The 19808-nt window shown below is 43.5% G+C and overlaps 1 protein-coding gene across 1 annotated transcript in view; it reads right to left on the bottom strand.

The window, feature by feature from the left end:
- Positions 1 to 19808, bottom strand: part of CD82 (CD82 molecule) — a 76372-nt gene that overhangs the window by 27374 nt on the left and 29190 nt on the right. The window contains exon 3 of the mRNA XM_074230512.1: positions 7988 to 8071. Coding sequence (XP_074086613.1) covers positions 7988 to 8050 — 63 coding nt within the window. The 5' untranslated portion in view covers positions 8051 to 8071. The remainder of the gene's footprint in view (positions 1 to 7987; positions 8072 to 19808) is intronic.

The following is a 19808-nucleotide window of genomic DNA, read 5'->3' as shown; positions in this document are numbered from 1 at the left end:
ATTTTTTTATATAATACTAACATACACAGAGCAAACATAACTTTTATATGCACTGAGAAAAGAATTCATGACTTGTTTTATTGAAATATTTGCTTTAATGCTGTGATCTGGGACAAAACTCACAATATCTCTGAGATTGCCTGTATACATGTAGATATAAAGATTAAATACCAAAATTTTATATATATATATATATATATATATACATATATATATATGATATTAAACACCAAAAATCACTAACCCACTTTTTTAGAGGGGGTATGCAGGCTTGTGACTTCAGGGGCAGAGAACTCCCAATGAGGAAAGGGCTTCCACTATGGCAAATTACCAACTGTGACAAATGGTCCCAGAGAGTTACCTAGGGGCTCTGAACCCCATATTTTGAGATCAGCTCTCAATCCAGTCTTCTGGATAATACTAGCTACAATAACAAGAAAGGCAGTTTCTTCCCCTTGCTGACCTCTGAGGACCTCATTTATAACGATTCATTTAACAGTTCATAGGATTTTAGAGCTGGGAAGCAAACTTTGAAATCCTTTCTTTTTACAGATGATAAAACTGAGGCCAAAAAAGGTCATTTGATTTGCCAAAGGTTAACAATCTATTAAAAATCTAAGAGAGGAGGCAGTTTTCTTGACCCTAAGTCCAACACTAGTCCCCATTCCTTCCTTGAGAATCAAGCAGATAGATCTACATTGGGACCCCACACTTTGATATCCTTTCTTTTTTACAGATGAGAAAACTGAGGCCAAAAAAGGTCATTTGAATTGCCAAAAGTCGACAGTCTCTTAAAGATCTAAGAGAGGAGGCAATGTTCTCGACCCTAAGTCCAACACTAGTCCACAATCACCCCAACCTACAGCAGTCCAGATAGATCTACATTGGGACCCAAAGACCTGTTCTAGTCCCAGACCTGAGGCAAGAGATCATTATATTCTCTCCCCCCCTGCTCATGAGTAAGAATGGTTACAGGATCATAGCTGCAGGGGAGCAGGGTGGTGGTGGTCTCAGTCTACAGTTGAGAAAGTTAAGACCAACAGATTCAATGCCTGAGACTAGAATTGAACTCAGGTCTTCCTGACTCCAGGCTCAAGACTCTATCCACTGTGTTACCTTGAGCTAAGTCTCAGTTTCCTCATCTACAAAAAGGGCATAATAGTAACACCTGCCTCCCTGGGTTGGTGTGAGGATCAAATGAGCATTTTGTAAACTCTTAGGGATTACAAATGTGTTAATAATTACTATTATTTTTGATGGCGCTGTCATAACTATTAATCTATTTGATCTTCACAATAATGCTATGAGAGGTCGCTAGGGCAGGTTTTATTTGTGTTTTATAGATGAAAGAACTGAAGCTTGTGAAAGCGAATTGACTTGGCCAAGGTCACCCAGCAGGCTGATGACCGAGCGAGGAATGAGGCCACAGAACTGAGTCACGGCTTCATCAGAACCAGGAGCCACCTGAGAGGATGTCTATTCCAAACCCCTCCTTTAAGAAAGGACACTTACCCCAGTGGCTGAGTTGGGATTCAAACTCTGGTTCTCAGACCTAAATCTAACACTTATTTTGACTCATCTAAGCTGCTGTTGTTGGGGGATCTCTTGTAGATGCCAACTCTGGGGCAGGACACTTAGATCTCCAGAAAGACTCTTCTTTAGGGAGACAGATCAGGTAGGGAATAGAAGGGGTGTTGGGCGTGTGAGATGAGATCACTTGGTGTAGGAAACAGGGACCGTCACAGGACTCCCCATGTCTGCAGAACACAATTGGTAGGAAGTAAGTGGGAGGGCCCAAAAGGACCCCGGTTTAGATAACAAACTCAGCTTCTTCACAGAGAAGAGATTTCATCTGGGGACCATCCAGAGGCCAAGTGATACCTCCAGATGCCCATTCTGTGAGCCAGACAATCCTTGGGTCATACAGAGCCCCTGAAACTTTCCAGGCCATTGTCTTAGCAGGAACCTCCTAGATTATGAAAGGGAAATGGGCACACTGGCTCCTTCAGACAACAAGGAAGGATAACACCCCTTCTCTCAAAAACCACACTGACAAACAAAAAAAGGGTGGGAGCAAGGGGCGGAAAAAAAAATAATCATAAAAAAAATTGAGCCCATATTCTCCAGACTCCTTAGTTGGGGTTAGGAGTCAGAGAAAGGAAATGGCCCCAACTCCCAACCTCCCCAGGCAGCTCTTTCTGTAGGCTAGCTCAGGAGGGACACCTGCAAGTTCAACAAGTCCACCCAAGTCCATCAGAGCTGAGTAGGCTCAAGTCAAGGTCAAATCAGTGAGGAGTTCAATTTGGAAGCCTGGGGACATTGGGAGGGGGAATCTTTCTGTGTCTCAGGATTCAGGCAGGTCCTCTCTAGGGTTCCATCACTCCTGAATTTGAGACCCTACCCCAAGGTCCATGGTGGGAACATGGTCCAGGGGAAGGTTCAGCTACTTCGGCTTCTCTAGCACAATACAATCCCATGATTCTGCAGTCTTTTACTTAGCAACTGCTCTATGCAAAGCATTAGGAGAGGTACAATGTTTAGTTATTTCACATTCATAAATATGAAATAACACAGACATATATCTATGTACAAATATATGTGCTTGTATGAAGAGAGAAAAAAAGTCAGAAGGAAAAAGAGAGTGTGTGTGTGTAAGAGAGAGAGAGAGAGAGAGACAGAGACAGAGAGACAGAGAGAGACAGAGACAGAAAGAGAGAGAGAATACATTCACAAGATCACCTTGAAGGGTTAAGAAAGCACTGATGGTTGTACTTCCTTCTCAAAGAAGATCATGACATCAGGGAGCTGATGCCAAGTACACAAATTGGATTTGAGTGAGGGGGGACTGTGCTAAGTCACCAGTCTCACTTTCTCCTCCAGAGCCATCTGGAACCAGTGGCCAGATATAGATCTGGATGACTGGAGATGGTCCTGGATGTGAGGCAGTCAGGGTGAAGTGACTTGCCCAAGGTCACACAGCTAGCAACTGACTGGACCATTCAAGACCTTCTGCAGAAGATGATGGAGTTGAGTCTTTGAGGATGGAGAGCTTCCAAGTTTGGGAGGCAGGGTATACAAGTGCTGGAAGGAGATGGGAGGGGGAATATTGACTGGTTGGGCAGGACCTTAGAGCTTTTGGAGGAAGGTACTGTATGACAAGGTAAGCCATAGTCAGGTTGTGAAAAGTTCCAAGTGCCAAACAGAGAAGTTACAGTCCACTATGGGAATAAACAAAGGATTCAAAGTCTGAGGGAGATGAGGGGTGGAGAGGAAAATGGAGGCGGAAGTTGGTCTCTGCCAGATGAGTCTGGCAACAGCTCTTAATCAGTCCCATTCTAGGCTCCACCTTCTGTCTGGGCTGGTGCCTTGGTCAGATAATGAGCAAGAGATAGAACCAGGACCTGGGAGATCAGGTCACTCACTGGGCATGCCCCAGAAAATGAGGTCTCCTTGACCTCCCTCCCCCAGATTTGTGTGAGCCCCAGTTGACACCTGACTCTCCATCTTGAACAGAGGTAATAGAGAGGATGAAGGGGGGACTCACCAACTGGTTGAGCCCTTCTCCCCCCTTTTCTCTCTCCTTCCCTATGCAGGGGCCTCCATTCCTCCCATGCATGCCAGACACCAGATCATTCTTCTCAGGGGATTTCCTATACAGAATGAGCAGTGAAACTCCTGAATAGAAACCCAAGCAGAAAATCATCAAGGCCCATCTAGGGCCTCTGGAGAGTAAAGGACCATAAGTCCACTCTATTCTTTGATGTTTCTAATCTTTTTAGACAACAGGGCTGCTCCCCAAGTGGCCAGCACCCAAGATACCTTCCCCTTTCCCTAGTACCCCACAAGGATCGACAGGAATTGGGATCAGAGAGCTGGAAGGAATTTTCAGAAGTCATGTCATCCAATCCCCTTATTTTATGAGGCCCAGAAGATGTTATAACTTCCTCCTTTTGAAAGTCATCCTACGACCGTCAAAGCTCCTACCATCAAAATATAAGCTCCTTGAGGGGAGGAGCTGTCTTTCTTTCCACTCATACTTGTATTCCCAGGCTGGGACATAGTAGTCACTAAATAAATGCTTGCTGACTTATTATACTTTCTGCACTATGGTTCCTCTCTGTTCCAGTAATGGGATTCTTTTAATAAAGGAATGATTATTTTTCCTCTCTTATAGCACACTGCCGGGTAGTTCCCCAAAACAAGATCATTTTCCCTTATTTTGACATTTTGATGGATGTGAGTGGCCACTTGGAGTTATTCCAATTTGCACGTCTTTAAGGTTGAAACTTTCTTTTTTCCAAGTGTTTAGTTGCAATCTGTACCACTTTCTTTAACAAATTGCCTTGGCAAAACCTAGAGTCAGGTTGTGAAAAGTTCCTAGAGGTTTTGCCTCTGTTCAAGATGGGACCTCTCTCACTTTTGCAGGAGGGGTGACGAGATGTCTGACCATCCCTTCTATTAAAGGTCAAAGACCTCCCCAATAAGGCAGCACGGTGGCAAGAAAGTCGACCTTGGAGTCAGAGGACCTAGTTCCAACCCCCAGCTCTGCTAATTACTGCTTGTGGAATGTTAGGCCAAGATGTTGTGCCTTTCTGGGCCCCAGTGTCCTGTCTACAGTATGGGGGAGGGGTGGGAGAAGACTTGATGATCCAGGGTCTCTGCCAGCACTACATCCATGATTCTATGCTTCACAGGTCCCTTCCAATTCAAGGTCTAGCATCCCATGGTGGCTGTCAAAACCTCATTGTGATGAAGCAATTAGGTAACACCGTACCTAGAGTATTGGTCGGGGAATGATCAGAAAGAATTGAGTTTGAATCCTGTTCAGTCATTTCAGACTTCTACAGCTCATTTTACAAATGAGAAAGCCAAGGCAAACAGGGGTGACTCCCCCGGGGTCACTCAGCTGCTAAGTATCTGAGGCTGGATTTGAATTCAGCCATAATATGTGTTCTGGACTCCAGGCCCAGCCCTCTATCCACTGTGCCACTTTGCAGTCCTTAGAGTTTAACATTTATTAAATGTGTGACTGGACTGATCTCTTAATCTCTTGCAGCCTCTATTTACCCATCTGTAAAATGGATGATTGTCAAAAACACCTCTCTTACCGGGTTGTTCTAAGGACCAAAATTCCAAATGAGTACCTGAAAGAATATGCAGCTTTTTCAACACTACATAGCAAATAGCTCTGAAGTGGCCACTGGTATCCATCAAAATGTCAAAATAGGGGGAAAAGATGCCTATCTTTGCTCAGAGAGCCACCTGCCCATGCACCTCGGAACAAGTAATCTTAACCTTGGGCTCTGTGAACTTTTAAAAGAGTGAATTTGGATAACTCCATTTTAATAGAATTGGTTTCCTTTGCAACTCTTTGAATTTCATTTTATGCACAGAAAAACATTTTCCTGAGGGGGTTCTGCCAAGTGGCAGAGGTTCAGGATATAAAATGAAAAAGAAGATAGTTCTGCAAACCTTAAAGAGAACCATATGAAAGCTAACTGCGATCATTATTCTCATCATCCACAATTCCACATCATGGAACCAGAGTTCCTCCCACCCAATACTCTTGGGATCCAACCAGCTGTTGTCCCAAAAGGGCAGACTGCTCTCTGCCCCGGCACCCCCAGTGCCCGCCTGGCCTACTGGCCCTTTAAGGCAGTCAGTCCTGCCAGAGCAAGGAGCCGGAGCCCAGCTGCTGCACGTCACCCCTGAGCTGGGCCAGGAGAGGCCCCCATCCTAGTCTTGGTGGGGTGAGACCGGCTGTGCAGTGCTGGGGCCGGCAGTTCAAGGCCCCCCTCTCTGCCCCCTTCAGCTCTCTGGGGGAGTTTGATGGAGGGGAGGGGGATCTTTTTTTCTCTTCTGCCTTGTCTTCCTCTCCCCACCATACAAAATGTGGGAAAATACTTTGGCTCAGGAGCTGGAGTCATTCTGTCCTCTCCCTCCCCATCCTAGCAGCTCCAGGCCAACTCTTTGTGGGCCCAGAAGGCTAGTCCCAGGGCGGGTAGGAGGGCACAGTGCCCAGAGCTGAGCCCTGGGGAGGGAACCTCAGCTGGGTTACTGCAGGGCAGGGCAGCGACATACCCATTGTGTGATTGTGTGGGAGACAAACAGAGGCTTCCCTGCCCTCCCTGGGCCTCAGGACCTGCTGAGGCCAAGCCAGAGTCCAGGCAGGAGCCCCCAGATTTCCAGGGTCCCCCTCCTTCCCTTTCTCCTTTCTTTACTCCCACCAAATACTCCCTGGAACAACCATGAAATCAGCATAATTGGTAATCTTTGGGAACTGGGAGAGGCCCAAGCTCCTAGGAACAATGAAAGTTCATAGGATAATGGATTAAACCCTGGGAGGGACCTTGAATACCATCAGGTCCAACCCTCTCCTTGGTAGAAGAAAATAAAAGCAACAGGAAGCTGAGGCCCAGGGGATAAGTGACTTATCCAAGGTCACACATGTAGAAAACAGCAGAACAGGGATTTAATCCAAGTCCCCTGATACCAAACCCAGCACTACAAGATGGGCCTACCTGTCTTCCCATGACACCAGCACCATCTCATATGTAGCAACAGAAGGACTGGCTCCTTTTCAAGGGTCTCCTCAAGGGTGCAACCTCCTTCAAGAGGCCTTCCTGACTCCTCAACTATTGTGTAAACACACCACACACAGACACACACACAGACACACACACTTACTTTTTGATTTCATATAGAGATTGCAAATTATTTACTTCTATGTCAACCTGTTGAATGACTGAGGGTAAAGTCTGTTTCATTTAAATATTTTATCCCCAGTCAATCAATCAACAAACATTATGAACAATACATAAAACATTAGAGTGTTTACATAGGTGAGAGCAACCCCTAGACACACATACACACACACACACACACACACACACACACACACACACACACACACCTTTTGATATTTTATAGACCTTGCAGTTTTTCTATGTCAACCTGTTGAATGTTTGAGGGTAAGTTCTGTTTCACTTAAATATTTGTATCCCCAAGCAATCAATAAACATTTATTATATACCTACTATATACCATAACTACATAAAATATTTGACTATGCACATAATGGAGGGCAACTGCTCTAACCCCTCAGAGTAGAGATGGTCCTTTAAAAATTTATCCCAGGGATGTCAAAAGCCACCCTATGACTACTGCTCAGTGGAATTTTGGTAGCTTCAGGGCAGGGGTATTCTCTGTCTGCCTTGAAAGGGGGAGGGAAACCCCAAACCCTGGGAAATAAGATCCAGATGTGCCACAGAGCCAACATCTGGGCTTCTGCTCCAGCAGACTGGCCCTCTGGCCTATAGGGGCACAACAAAGGCTAAGGCATATTAAGGGGTGACAAAACAGAAAATGAGGAAGATGCCATTCAGGACAGTTACCCCAAAGGTGCCAGCTGGGCTCCTGGGTGAAGTCCTCCCTGCAGTGAGGCCTCCCTTCCCTGCGGGTGTCTGAGTTCTATTGTCATGACAGCACATGGGTTTTGGCTAACCATGAAAAAGGAACCTTCCCCCTCAAGCCTCAAGCCCAGTAGGGCAATGACTCAGAGTTCCCCAAAACATGAGATAGAACTTTCCTCACTGGGGAAAGGAACCAAAATTGAAACATGAGAGTTTGAGGCAGAAAGAGATGCGACTGGGGGAAGAGAAGGGTAAAAGAAAGGGTAAAAAAGTGAAAAAAAAGGCAAGTCAGGAAAAGGAAATCAGAGGGGTGACAGGGCCTGCCTATCAGCACAGGTCACAGGTCCTACACCAACTCAGGGTTCCCCACCCCATACTGCATCTCCTGTCTCCTCATCTTTAATTCTCCCCTGGTCCACATAGTTCCACTCTCAACAGTCCTCTCCTCCATCCCAAGTAAGATGCTTTCTTTTACCCCAAATTAAAGAAGAAATAACCAGTTCTTGGCCTTGGCCTCTGAGGATGGGAGAAGGTTTCCCATGGGAGGGAAATGGAGGAGTGTTTGATGTACTTACAAAGAAAAGCAGATTGAAGAGGAAGAGAAAATACTTGGTGACTTTGATGCAGCCGGACCCCATCCTTTGTCACTGTCACAGGCCCTAGGGAGAGGAGAGAAGGCAAATGAGTGAGATACTCTTGTCAAGGATGTCTGTCTCAAGATGTTGTCCCAGGGCTATTGGGAGCTCTGGTCCATCAGGGATTCTAACCACTGGGGCCACCAATATCCATTCCACTAAAGATGGATAGTCATAGATAGAACCAATACTCAAAGCTCGTCCCATACATGATGGGAGCAGTGTGGTAAAATAGACAGCAAAAAGCATACGATTGGCCTTAGAGTTAGAACATAAGTTCGAATCTCACCCCGAGACTTTTATAGTTCTATGACCATGGGCAAGTCACTTTAACTTCTGACCTTCTGTTGCTTCATCTGTAAAATGGTACCACCTATCTCATAAGATTATTGAAAGGAAAGGTGCTTCACAAACCACTAATTCTGTGATCCGATAAAATAGAAACCTGGACTTGGAACCAGATACTTACTAGCTGGATGACCTTGACCAAGAGACTCACCCTCCCTCACCCCAGTATCTTCTGAAAATGAGGAAGCTGAATTCGATGATAAATAAGGTCCCTTCCAACCCTAAACCTATTATCCTATGAACTTTAAAGTTGACAAAGCATTTGCCCTCTGGCAGCCTCATGAGGTGACAGTGAAGCAGGAATATCTACTCTCTTCTGGGGAGGAACTGAGAGACTTGCCTCAGGTCACACAGTCACAGGCAGTTAAGGAGGGAGTTGAACTACAGACGGCTTTCTCAATAGAACCTCCTGGCCTCCCTAATCCTGCAGGTCACAAGAGCTGGAATATGTAGAGATATGTGGAGATCCAGACTGTCTGGAGACCAGGAAGCAGGGAAAGTGGAAGCCAGCAGCTGGCCTCCCCAACATGGAACAACTGGTCTGGCCCCTTGGAACAGCTGCAAGAGCTAGGAGGTGAAGGGGTAGAGAGGAATGTGGGCCCTGGCTGTGACCTGGGCACCAGAATCGAGTCCCTTTCCAAACACCTGTCCGATTGTTGGTGAGTCACCCAGACTCCAGTCTTTCCCCCCCTCCACCTTCCCAGACCCTTGCCAAACCTCGGGATGACCCAGAGCACCAGGATAAGGAGGCCAGTCTTAGTGTTTATCTTCTTCCTTGGCAGGAATGGAGAAAAAATAGAAAGAGCTCTGGGAAATTTTTCCTTCCTATGGTCCTCAGGGGACCCTTTTCCCTACCCACTTTGCTCTGCATTGAGATGCTCAGGATCTAATGCTCAGGCAAATGGAGGGGGGTGGATGTCACACTAAGATCATCTTAGAAATCCAGGGTTGGTGACTGGACATTGGAAAGCCCTATCCAGAATTGCCTTCTACTCCATCCCACAACTCAGAAGAGTCCAAGACCCAGAGCTTTCCCCTTTAGTCTTGTCTCACTGCCTACCTCTCCAAGAAGGCCTCCAGGCCCAATTATTGGGTTTCATTTACCAATAGTCTCAGTCTCTTAATCTTCTATCTCCTACAGGAAATGGGTGGTTTCCCCTTAGACTGCTGTTACTTTCCTTTCTATCAAACAAAAATTTTGTGATCTTGGCAACATAATCAGGTCATTGTATATACTGGAGGGGAGGTCAGGCAAGCAGGTGGAAGCGTTCTCACGGTCAGGAAGGCGCCTTAGAAATCCTCCAAGCCAGCCCCCTCATTTTACAGATGAGGAAACTGAGGTCCACAGAGGGAAATACCTTACCCAAGGTAAAGCAGAGAAAGGGATTGAAAGAAAGTCTGGTCCTTGGTTTCAAATCCAACCCTCTTTCCACTATCTTATATTGTGCCCCAAGTCCCATAACTTCCTCATACAATTAAATTGATGGGATTTAGAGCTGAAAGCAGACTTAGAAGACTAGGGAAAGAGTACCTACATTGTATCAGAACTGTGCTAAGCACACAACCTTGGGAGATTGGTGCCATCACAATCTCCATTTTAAGTTGAAGAAACTGAGGAAGACAGTGGTTCGGTCACCTCTTTTGAATTTGGGTCCTCCTGACTCCAGTCATGGTGTTCCACCCACTATACCACTTGGTTCAAACCCTTTATCACACAGATGGGGAAATCTAGACTTAGAAATGTTGAGGTTTTGCCAAGGTGATCAAGGGCAGGATTAGACTCCAATTTTCCTAGCCTCCCACCAGGAAATACCACTTCCAATACTTCCCTAAGCTCCCTCAGGGACCAACCAGAGCCTGAGGAGATGTGCTAACAACTCTCTCTATATTTCACAATATATGCTGAGTATAGATGCTAAGCAAGTTTATTTTGCCTTGTGTTGGAATTTTATCAGTGTGCGGAACCCCCAGAGTGGAGACCTCTTCTGCCAAGGCAGACCAGCACCAGCTCCTCAAGTTAGGGGGCCTTAGTTTCCTGAGGGTGCTTAGAGATTAAGTAAATCACCCAGAGTCAGAAAGGTCCTTGGACCATGGCAATAACTTGTTCATTGGTCTCCTTGCATACTTCAAGTCTGTCCCATTTTTGTCCATCTTCCTTGCTGCAATCAAGGTGATTTTCCTTTCATATATATATATATATATAAAATCATGTCTCTACCCTCTCTAATTCACTCCAGTGGCTTCCTATTTTCTCCAGGACAACAAATAAAAAATCTCCTTTGTTAAGAATTTAAAGCCTTAACGCCTGGACCCCAATCTATCTTTTAAGTCTCTCATCATATTTCCATCAGGCTCTTCTGGTCCAGCCTTCTCCCTCTCTTGTCTTGGTGCCATTATATCAACTATCTCCTTAGGCGTGGAATGAGCTCCATTCTCACTTCAGGTTCATTCTTACCCTACAAGATATACCTTGTAGCCTTTCCCCATTCCCTCACTAGCTAGTGCTCCAAAGTTCTCTTGCATTTAACTACCATGAATTTATTTATGTATTTGTTTATCTGTTTGTTTTTCTCTTTTATTTATTTTTCCTTCTATGTGCAAAGGTAGTTTTTAATGATCATTATGAATTTATATTTATATTTTTTATATTTATCCTAAACTCACACCTCTATACATAGACCCACATCTGTGTGTAGGTATATATATTTGATTTTATAGATTTATATATGCACATGCATTTATTGGAATTTATTTCCTCCCCCAAAGTAGTCCATTCCCCTTTTGGATCATCACAGAGTTGGAACCTATCTTTACATTTTCAGTAGAAGCTTTTACACCTCAGGAAATCAGGACTCAAACTACTGTTTTGTTGATTATCTAGACTTAAGAAAGTAAAGGGGAAAAAATTATGAATAGTGCAGATTAAGTTTCAAAGTGTGTTCTGAGTACAATTCCCCCCACTTAGAGCCAGTTGTTAAACATTTACCAGCGCATGCTCCTGGATAAATAATTACAAGGAGGAAATATATCCTTCAGTGGAAATTTGCCTTTTTTTGGTAACTTCCACTCATTGTTTCCAGCTCTGCCTCCCTGGAAAGAGATGTTGGCCACCAAGAAGGGGTCAAGTTTATGAGGAACAAGGGCAGTCAGCTAGGAACTCCACTGGGGCCAGAAAAGGATCAGGGGCAAGATCACTTGGGAAGACCAAGACAGGTCACTCAGCTGAGACTAGGAATGCTAACTTCTTTTTAAATTTTTTTTTTATTTCATGCAATTGGGTTAAGAGTGACTTGCCCAAGGCCACACAGCTAGGTAATTATTAAGTGTCTGAGGTCGGATTTGAACTCAGGTCCTTCTGACTCAAGGGCCGGTGCTCTATCCACTGTGCCACCTAGCTGCCCCATGGAATGCTAACTTCTTGAGGATCTCTCTAGGCTAGAGCATCTGGGCTAGAGAATTGGGGGTGTGGAAAATCTCCAACCTGATCCATCCAGGTCTCCTGACCTTGCATCAAAGAGCTGAAAGGGGCCTCAGGGACCATCTGAGACATGTTATTAGTAGATATTAGTCGATATTTATAAATTATTTACATGGCATCTCTTCCCATTAGAATATAAGCTCTTTGAGGGCAGGGACAATGTTTTCTTTTCTTTGTATCACTGGGCTTAGTTAGCAAAGTGGCTGACACTAAGAGCTTGGTTAATACTAGTTAACAGAAAGATTACTCTAGTCCTATTCATTCATTTAGGCCCTAAAACTGCTTAAAGTCACACAGGTGGTTAATTGACTGTACAGATTATCAATTGACCTAGCCTAATCCCAGAGCTGTGAATTGCCAGAGAGCAATCAAAAATAAAATAAAGGAGCCCCTTATCTGACCAGATGTTCCCGCTCCCTAACCTCTTCCAGTCTTCTCTGTGAGCTTTTGGTTATCAGGCAAAATAACTTCTACAGCAGCTTCCCAAGACTTTGTTTCTCATGGATTCCAGCTAGGTTGAGATATACATCCCATAAAATACATCAGCTGCCCCTCTTGGGCACTCCAATACTTTGGTGCTGAGTGGTAGTCCCAATTGCAATTCCCTTGCCTTCATTAAAGATCCCAGGTTTTGCTCCTTTGGTAGAATTCATTAATTCAGATTGACAATGGCTAGCAAAGATAGGATTCAAGCACAAGTCACACCATCATTGATTTAGAACCAGAGTAGAAGTGTCAAACTCAAAGTCCAATTTCCTAATGCACTTAAGCCAGTTTAAAAAATGGAATTGGAAAGTGTTTAACAAAATAAATAAAAATACAATACAACATAGAAAATGTTCATTTGTGGTTTTCTAAGTCAATATAACTAGATGGCTAGTCCAGAGTCAGGGATATTCAAATCAGACTTCAGATATTGGGTAATCCTAGGCAAGTCCCTTAACCCTGCTTGCCTCAGTTCCTTCATTTGTAAAATAGGTTGGAGAAGAAAATGACAAAACGCTCCAGTATTCCTACCAAGAAAGCCCTATGGATAATAGTGTAGTGCTCTGGTCCATGGGATCATGACAAGTCAGACACAACTGAACAACAAGTTAATATGTAACACAGAGGAATTTTTCTTTGTGAATTTGACACCACTGCCTCGGAAGACATCTTAGACCCATCCCCTCATTTTACAAGTGAGGAAACTGAGGTCTCTCAAGGTTCAGCAATTTACTCAAGGTCAAATAGGCAAAATTTATCCCTTCCACACCCATAAAAATACCCTCAGACCTCGGTTAAAATAGATTTTTGTTGTACTCAGAAAGCTTAGTTTCGCTCGGGGTTGGTTTCATGATGACTAATTATGAAGAGGTAGTCCAGGAGACAGAAAGAACCCAAAGCCTTTGGTCTAGGAAGGGTGCTTCCACTTTTCCATCACAATAACCTCTGAACCGGTCTAACACTTCATGTCTACCCCACCCACCCACCTCAGTTTCTAGGTTAATTCCTGGACTGAAATAAAGTTTGTCTTCATCAAGTTGGATAGAAGATCTAAGAATCCATCAACCTAAGTTAAATCCCAGCTTTTCTACTTTCCTATCTCTACTGAGTCCCTCAGTCTCTCTGGGACTCAGTTTCTCTTCTATGAAGGGGACCAGGGCTGTTGAGCTGAATTATCTCTAAGGTTTCTCCTAGCAGAAAATTTCATGACAAGCCAGTAAGTAATGCCTGGCTGGAGGTGTAGGTTCTGTCCAAGGGAAAAACCACAGACTTCCCTAGAAAGTTATGGCGAGACAAGCTAATTCCTTCTCTTTATGGTTTGAGTATCATTTTCTCAAGGTCACACAGTTAATGACAGAACCATGTTTCCTCATAACTAGGGTTCTCTCCAATATCCCTTCTCATCTCAATGGAAACTACAGTCTCAGATGGGTCCTATCACCAGGGCAGGACATGGGACAAGGACCTTCCCCTATGCTGGAAAGGCCAGAAAAGAGTTACAGATGATTCATGCTTCACCAATGTATTTCCTTCAAGTTCAGACATTTCTACCTCATGCCACCAGCAGCCAAACCATGCTTGGTGGAAATCGGAGTGGGTGGTGCAGAATGGGCAAACAAGGAGGGCAATGATCTCCCCAAGGTAAGGCAGGGACTGGGCTGGGAAAGGAACGTGGGCTCCTCCCCAAAAGGCCAGGCTCCCTGCCAGGAAGACAAGTATGTCTGAATCACAGAGAGCATTAACATGGGCTTTCATCTTGGGGCTAGGAAGCCTGCAAGATAGAAACCCTGACTATTCTGAAGACTAAGAAGGAGGTACTCTGGGTTAATGGCACTAAGTGAATGGCAATGTCTCCACCGGAAGGTGGGGATGGGGTAAAGGAAAGAAAAGTTAAATATAATAAGAGGTCATTCAAATACCATTTTTCTAACAATTGCTGATCACAAAAATTAAAGTTTTTAACAGAGTGGTCTCAGACATGACCATGTATAATAGAAAAAATGGGAGATTTGGAGTGAGGTGATAAGTTTAAATCCTGTCTTTGTCATTGTTTAGGCAAATTATTCCATCTTTCTCTGCTTCAATTTGCTCTTCCATATAATGATTGATGACCCCAAAAATCCTCTGATCTTTCCATCTGTGATCCTACAAATCACTTTTCATAGAATTGGAAGGAAATTCAGAGGCCAATGAATTAGAATCCATCAATTTAAAAATGGGAAAACTGAGCCTCAGAGAGGTCAGTTCACCTATGACTCTATGGTACATGGTGCCTCTTGGCAAAACAGGAGAATGGGATTGCAGTTATCACCAGTTTTACATATGACGGAACTGAGATCTAAAAGTTAAGTGACTTGTTCAAGGCCATACAGGTAGGAAGTATCAGAGGCAGAATTTGAACCCAAGCTGTTCCTCACTCCAAGTCAAATATTTTTCTATCTTACATTGCCCTAACTGGAAGCTTAATGTAGCTCCATTAAAAAAAAATATTAAGGGGCGGCTAGGTGGCACAGTAGATAAAGCAGCGGCCCTGGAGTCAGGAGTACCTGGGTTCAAATCCAGTCTCAGACACTTAATAATTACCTAGCTATGTGGCCTTGGGCAAGCCACTTAACCCCATCTGCCTTGCAAAAAAAAATTAAGTACTCACTATTTCAATATAATGTTTTCTTTTTAATAGCATATATTTTAAATATTTAACAACATGAGCTTCATGGGATGACTCAAGGAGGACTTGACACTTTAATAATAATTTTTTTAGAAAGAACTTCTGGGGGCAGCTAAGTGGCGCAGTGGATAGAGCAATGGCCCTGGAATCAGGAGGACCTGAGTTCAAATCCAACCTCAGACACTTAATAATTACCTAGCTGTGTGGCCTTGGGCAAGCCACTTAACCCCATTGCCTTGCAAAAAAAAACAAAAAAAAAGAAAGAAAAAAAAGAACTGCTTTATGATATGTGAACAAGCACCTTTTTCTTCACTTTCCCACTTAATCTGCCTTCACTAAAGACAAAATTTCACAAATGTGTATCTATCCCTTTCTACTTTAGGTTCCTTTGTAACTGTGACTTTTTCTTCTCACTTGGATGGATCAAACAACCATTGTTGAAGAGATCCATCCTGGATGAAAATAAATGACATGGGGCAATAGAAAGTCAACCAATTAACAACGAACAATGTTGGTTTTTAACTTAATAAAGATAAAGCACCTGTCTATATTTCTTTGAACAAGTGGAAAAGTACCAAAGTCTGAGACTATGTTCATTATTGATTGCCATCACTCTTCAGTCATCTGACTAAAGTGACTGCCTTTCAGTTCATACTTTATGTGTAGAACATGAAACTGAGGGTAGGGGTGGGTTATACAATGGGTGAAAGCAATTTGTATCAATAAAAAGTAATTGGTAAATGCTTCCCTTCCCCCTAAAGCAAAGAAAAAGAAGAGTTAGGCCAGGGGATCCCTAGATCAAATAAATTGACTCAACAGCATGGGGCCAAAGATCCCTTTTCTAGAACCAGACCCTATGATTTTTCATATCTTCTCTGGGGCTGTCAATATATTAAGTATATGTAGCAAATATTTATTAGACACCCAGTGGGGGAAGGGACAGAAATAAGCAACTAAAATGCACCATCACTGTGCTAGGTTTTGAAAATACAAAAACAAAACAAAAAAAAAAAGTCCCTGCCCTCCGAAAAGATATAGTCTTTCTACTGGAGAAGGGTTATAATAGGGTACAGTAATTATGTAAGTAAATGCAAACTGCATAGGAAGTAATACAAAGCACATAGAAAATAATTTCACGAGATCGAAACAAGTTAAGGATATAGTTAAGCCTACAAGCTGGTGCCAGGTGCTAGAGTTACAAAACCAGAAATAGATGACGCCTGCCTTCAGGGAGCTTACTGGAGGTAGGAGAGGTTCAATGTGTACCTAAGTAAGTGAATACAAAATATATACAAAGTAAATACAGATTAATTTTGAGAGGAAGAGAGTGCTAATACTTGAAATAGAGTTGCAATACTGTAAACCAGTAATGAAATTCCAAATACAGGATTATTTGGAGAGAAAATGAAGCTCTAAATCCCCCCAACCCAGAAAGTCTGGCACACATTTCTCATTCTGCTGGCCTGGCAAATCTACAAAGTGGACCCTAGTGGGTCACAGAATCTCAGTGTGGATGGCAGTTTCAGTCCAAAACAGGAACTTGATAGACCTGGGTGGTGTGCTCCTTAAACTGTCTTGATAAACCAAACTGATGCTCTTGGGGTTGGTGAAGGTGGCCACAACTGGCTTTCAGATTAAGGGAGAAGCCACAATGAGACAGTTACTAGGGAGGGAAAAGGGGGTGTAAGTCAGACTGATAAAGATTTTTCAACTATGATGGAAGTATCCATTTATTTCCAAGGGATAGGTAGGGGGCAAGGGTGGAAGTAAAGGGACATAAAACTTTTTCCAGGTTAAGACCTTCCCCTCCTCCTCATCCAGGAGGACAGGAAGTCAGAGTTATAAATTTAAGTCTGGCCGCTAGACCCAGGAAAGCTGGTGACTTTGCAAGCTCTCCCTTATTTAACTCCGATTCACTTGCATGTCATGGCATGATCTCCCTGTTGTCATGATCTTCTTCCAGAACAAGGACAAGCAATGACAACCTCTTTAAGACTGTCCCATACTAAGCCAAACTACACCAAGAAGATGGGGAGCTGCAGATCCAAGAGTCATGGGGTCAGGGCGGTTCCATTAGATAATGACAGAACCAAGGGAAGGTCCCTGAATAACACAACACCAGCCCTAAGTTAGGGCAGAGATAATTTTTTTTTTCAAAAAGCCTCATTTCTAAAATTTTGTTTACAGCACACTTTTTCTTTTGGACCCTCCTTTCACCTTGGGTTGGTTGGTTGGAAGAAGACAGAATTATACTAATATATTTTGACACCCATCTGTGTAACAAACGTTTTCTCCAATAACCCTGTAAGGTAGGAAGTGAAAGCATTCTCTATTTTATTAGCAAGGAAACCGAGGCTGATACTCAGAAAAATGAAGTGACTTTCTACTTGTCAAAACTGAAATTTGAAGCCAGGTATTCTGAGTTCACATCTGTTCCACATAGCCAAGGCCACACCCAGTTCTGAGTCCAATATCCTATTTTATAGATGAGGGAAGTAAAGCCCAGGCAAGTAATTCATCCAAAGCTAGGCAGGTGGTAGGTGTCGGGGTAAGGATTTCAACTGTTTCTTGGTTCAGATTCTTAAGATTGTTATGGAAGATAAGTGTCTGGTAAAAAAGACATCTCCTTAGTGTTTGGCCCTGGAAAAAAAATTTCCCCTTTAATCACTCATTCTTCCTTCCCTCCAAACAGCTACAAAGGCCATTCATGTCACAGTCATCTTTGTGCAGCACTTTGTGCAGGCTGCTTTGAGGATAGCTCTTTGCAAACTCTCACATTCTCATCATCCCCTTCTTTAACACCCAGGCTGGTGAATCTGCCAATGGCTGAGCTCTGTTTTCTATCTCCCTCCTCTGTGGCATGTCCCGATAGTCATGGGTTGGAATCTCCTCCCTCCTCAGCTAAGGCTTGGAAAATGTAGTTTCCTTCAAAGGTCAACCCAAGCTCCATATTTTATGGAAAGTCTTTGGCTAGGTGGATTCTCTCCCTTTCTTTACATGACAAAGTGAGGTAGTGCAATTCAGCATTTGATCCTACAACTTAGAAGCTTGGGGAGCTGCCTCAGTCATGGGGAGGCTAAACAACCAGACTGACGCCCCACTACCAGTATATGTCAGAGTCTGTATTGCCTCAAAGGTCAAGCTAGCTTTCCTCCCATTACACTAGACTACCACTCTTCAAAATCATATTTTGCTGTTATTATTCATTTTCAGTCACGTGTGACTCTCTGTGACCCCTTTTGAGATTTTCTTATGGTTTGCCATTTTCTTCTCTAGGTCATTTTACAGATTGAAGAAACTGAGACAAACAAGGTTAAGTGAACTGCCCAGGGTCAAATCATATTGCATTTATTTATAACACAGAATCTCAAAATCACTGATTTTAATTCAAGATATCTTGGAGGCCAGAGTACAACCCCTCCTTTTTTTACAGATAAGGAAACTGAGGAAGAGAGAGGTTCAAGTGACTTGTTCAGGAGCTGCTCATATATAGTCAACCTACCAGCTTGTTGGATTAAATGGAAATGTGAGACTGCCTCAGATGCTGAAAGGAAATATGGGTCAGTAAACAAAACAATAAACAGACCACCAAAAGGAACTGACTGAAAACAAAACAGTGGAGAAGCTCAAGAGCAGGGACAGGGAGAGGTTGGGGAAAGGAAGCTCTTTGACTCAGGAGGAAGTTTATTACCTGTCAAGAGGCCCACACAAACAGAGATCCATGTGACCAGAGCAGGTCAAAGTCTGCATGGCCATAGCAGAGCAGCTCTCCCAGCCCCTCCCTGGGTGTGCTGCATTAAAGAGAAGGGTTGGATTTGGGGGGATAATGACGGGGTGGGGGTGACTTCAAAAACTCTGGAAAGATTGTGATACTGGTTGCTTGTATGGTCATGGGTCTTCTCTGGATCTCAGTTTCTCCCTTTGTAAAATAAAGACTCACTAAGCTCTCTTTCTGCTTTGGAGTCAACCTCTGAAAGTCAGATATGGAGGAAGAAAGAATCAAGATCGTCTGATTCCTTCATTTGAGATGAGAAAACTAGGGCCCAGAAAAGCAGAATAATTTGACCAAAGTCTCATGGGTAAGATATGGCAGAGTTAGGTTTTGAAGTCATGTTCCCCAACACAGGATTGAATGCACCTAGAGTTAGGAAGATCTGAGTTCAAATCAGGCCTTAGAAACTTCCTATCTGTATGACCCTGGGCAAGTCACTTCACAACTTTAGCTGAGTTTCTTCATCTATTAAAAAACAAAAGAATGATCTGGAGAAGAAAACGGCAAACCAGTATCTTAGCCAAATGGAATCAAGGACACAACTGAAAACAACTGAATCACAATTAGCTTCCTCACCCACCCAATTCCAATTTCAATGTTCTTATCACTCAACCATGCTCCATTTCCTTCCTGCTAAAGATGCCAGACAAGTTTTGGGACAAAAAAAGGAAGAATAAGTGGCATTATTCTTCCTCAACTCAGGGTCTTCCACAAATAAGACCTCCACAAACAGAAATTTCCTACAGGAGGTCAGGGCTCCAAGGACAAAAAAGCAACTGTCCTGGTAGGGGACCTGCTGCATTCACCTGATTGATGATAAATGACAAGATATGACTTTCCAGTTTATCTGCCAACCCATGTATTGGCTCAGCCCCACAGAGGCATTCTGATCTTGTACCAAGGGAAGCCTCCTACCACTTCATATCTTACTGAAGGTACATGGGGCAAAGGAGAGTCACTATAAGATAAAAAAAATAAATTCAAAAAAATCTAGAATACTAAAGATTTA

This window comes from Macrotis lagotis, chromosome 3 (assembly GCF_037893015.1).
Source record: "Macrotis lagotis isolate mMagLag1 chromosome 3, bilby.v1.9.chrom.fasta, whole genome shotgun sequence".
Lineage (NCBI taxonomy): Eukaryota > Metazoa > Chordata > Mammalia > Peramelemorphia > Peramelidae > Macrotis > Macrotis lagotis.
Note: the sequence above shows the minus strand (reverse complement) of the source record. Positions and strands in the feature narration are given on the sequence as shown.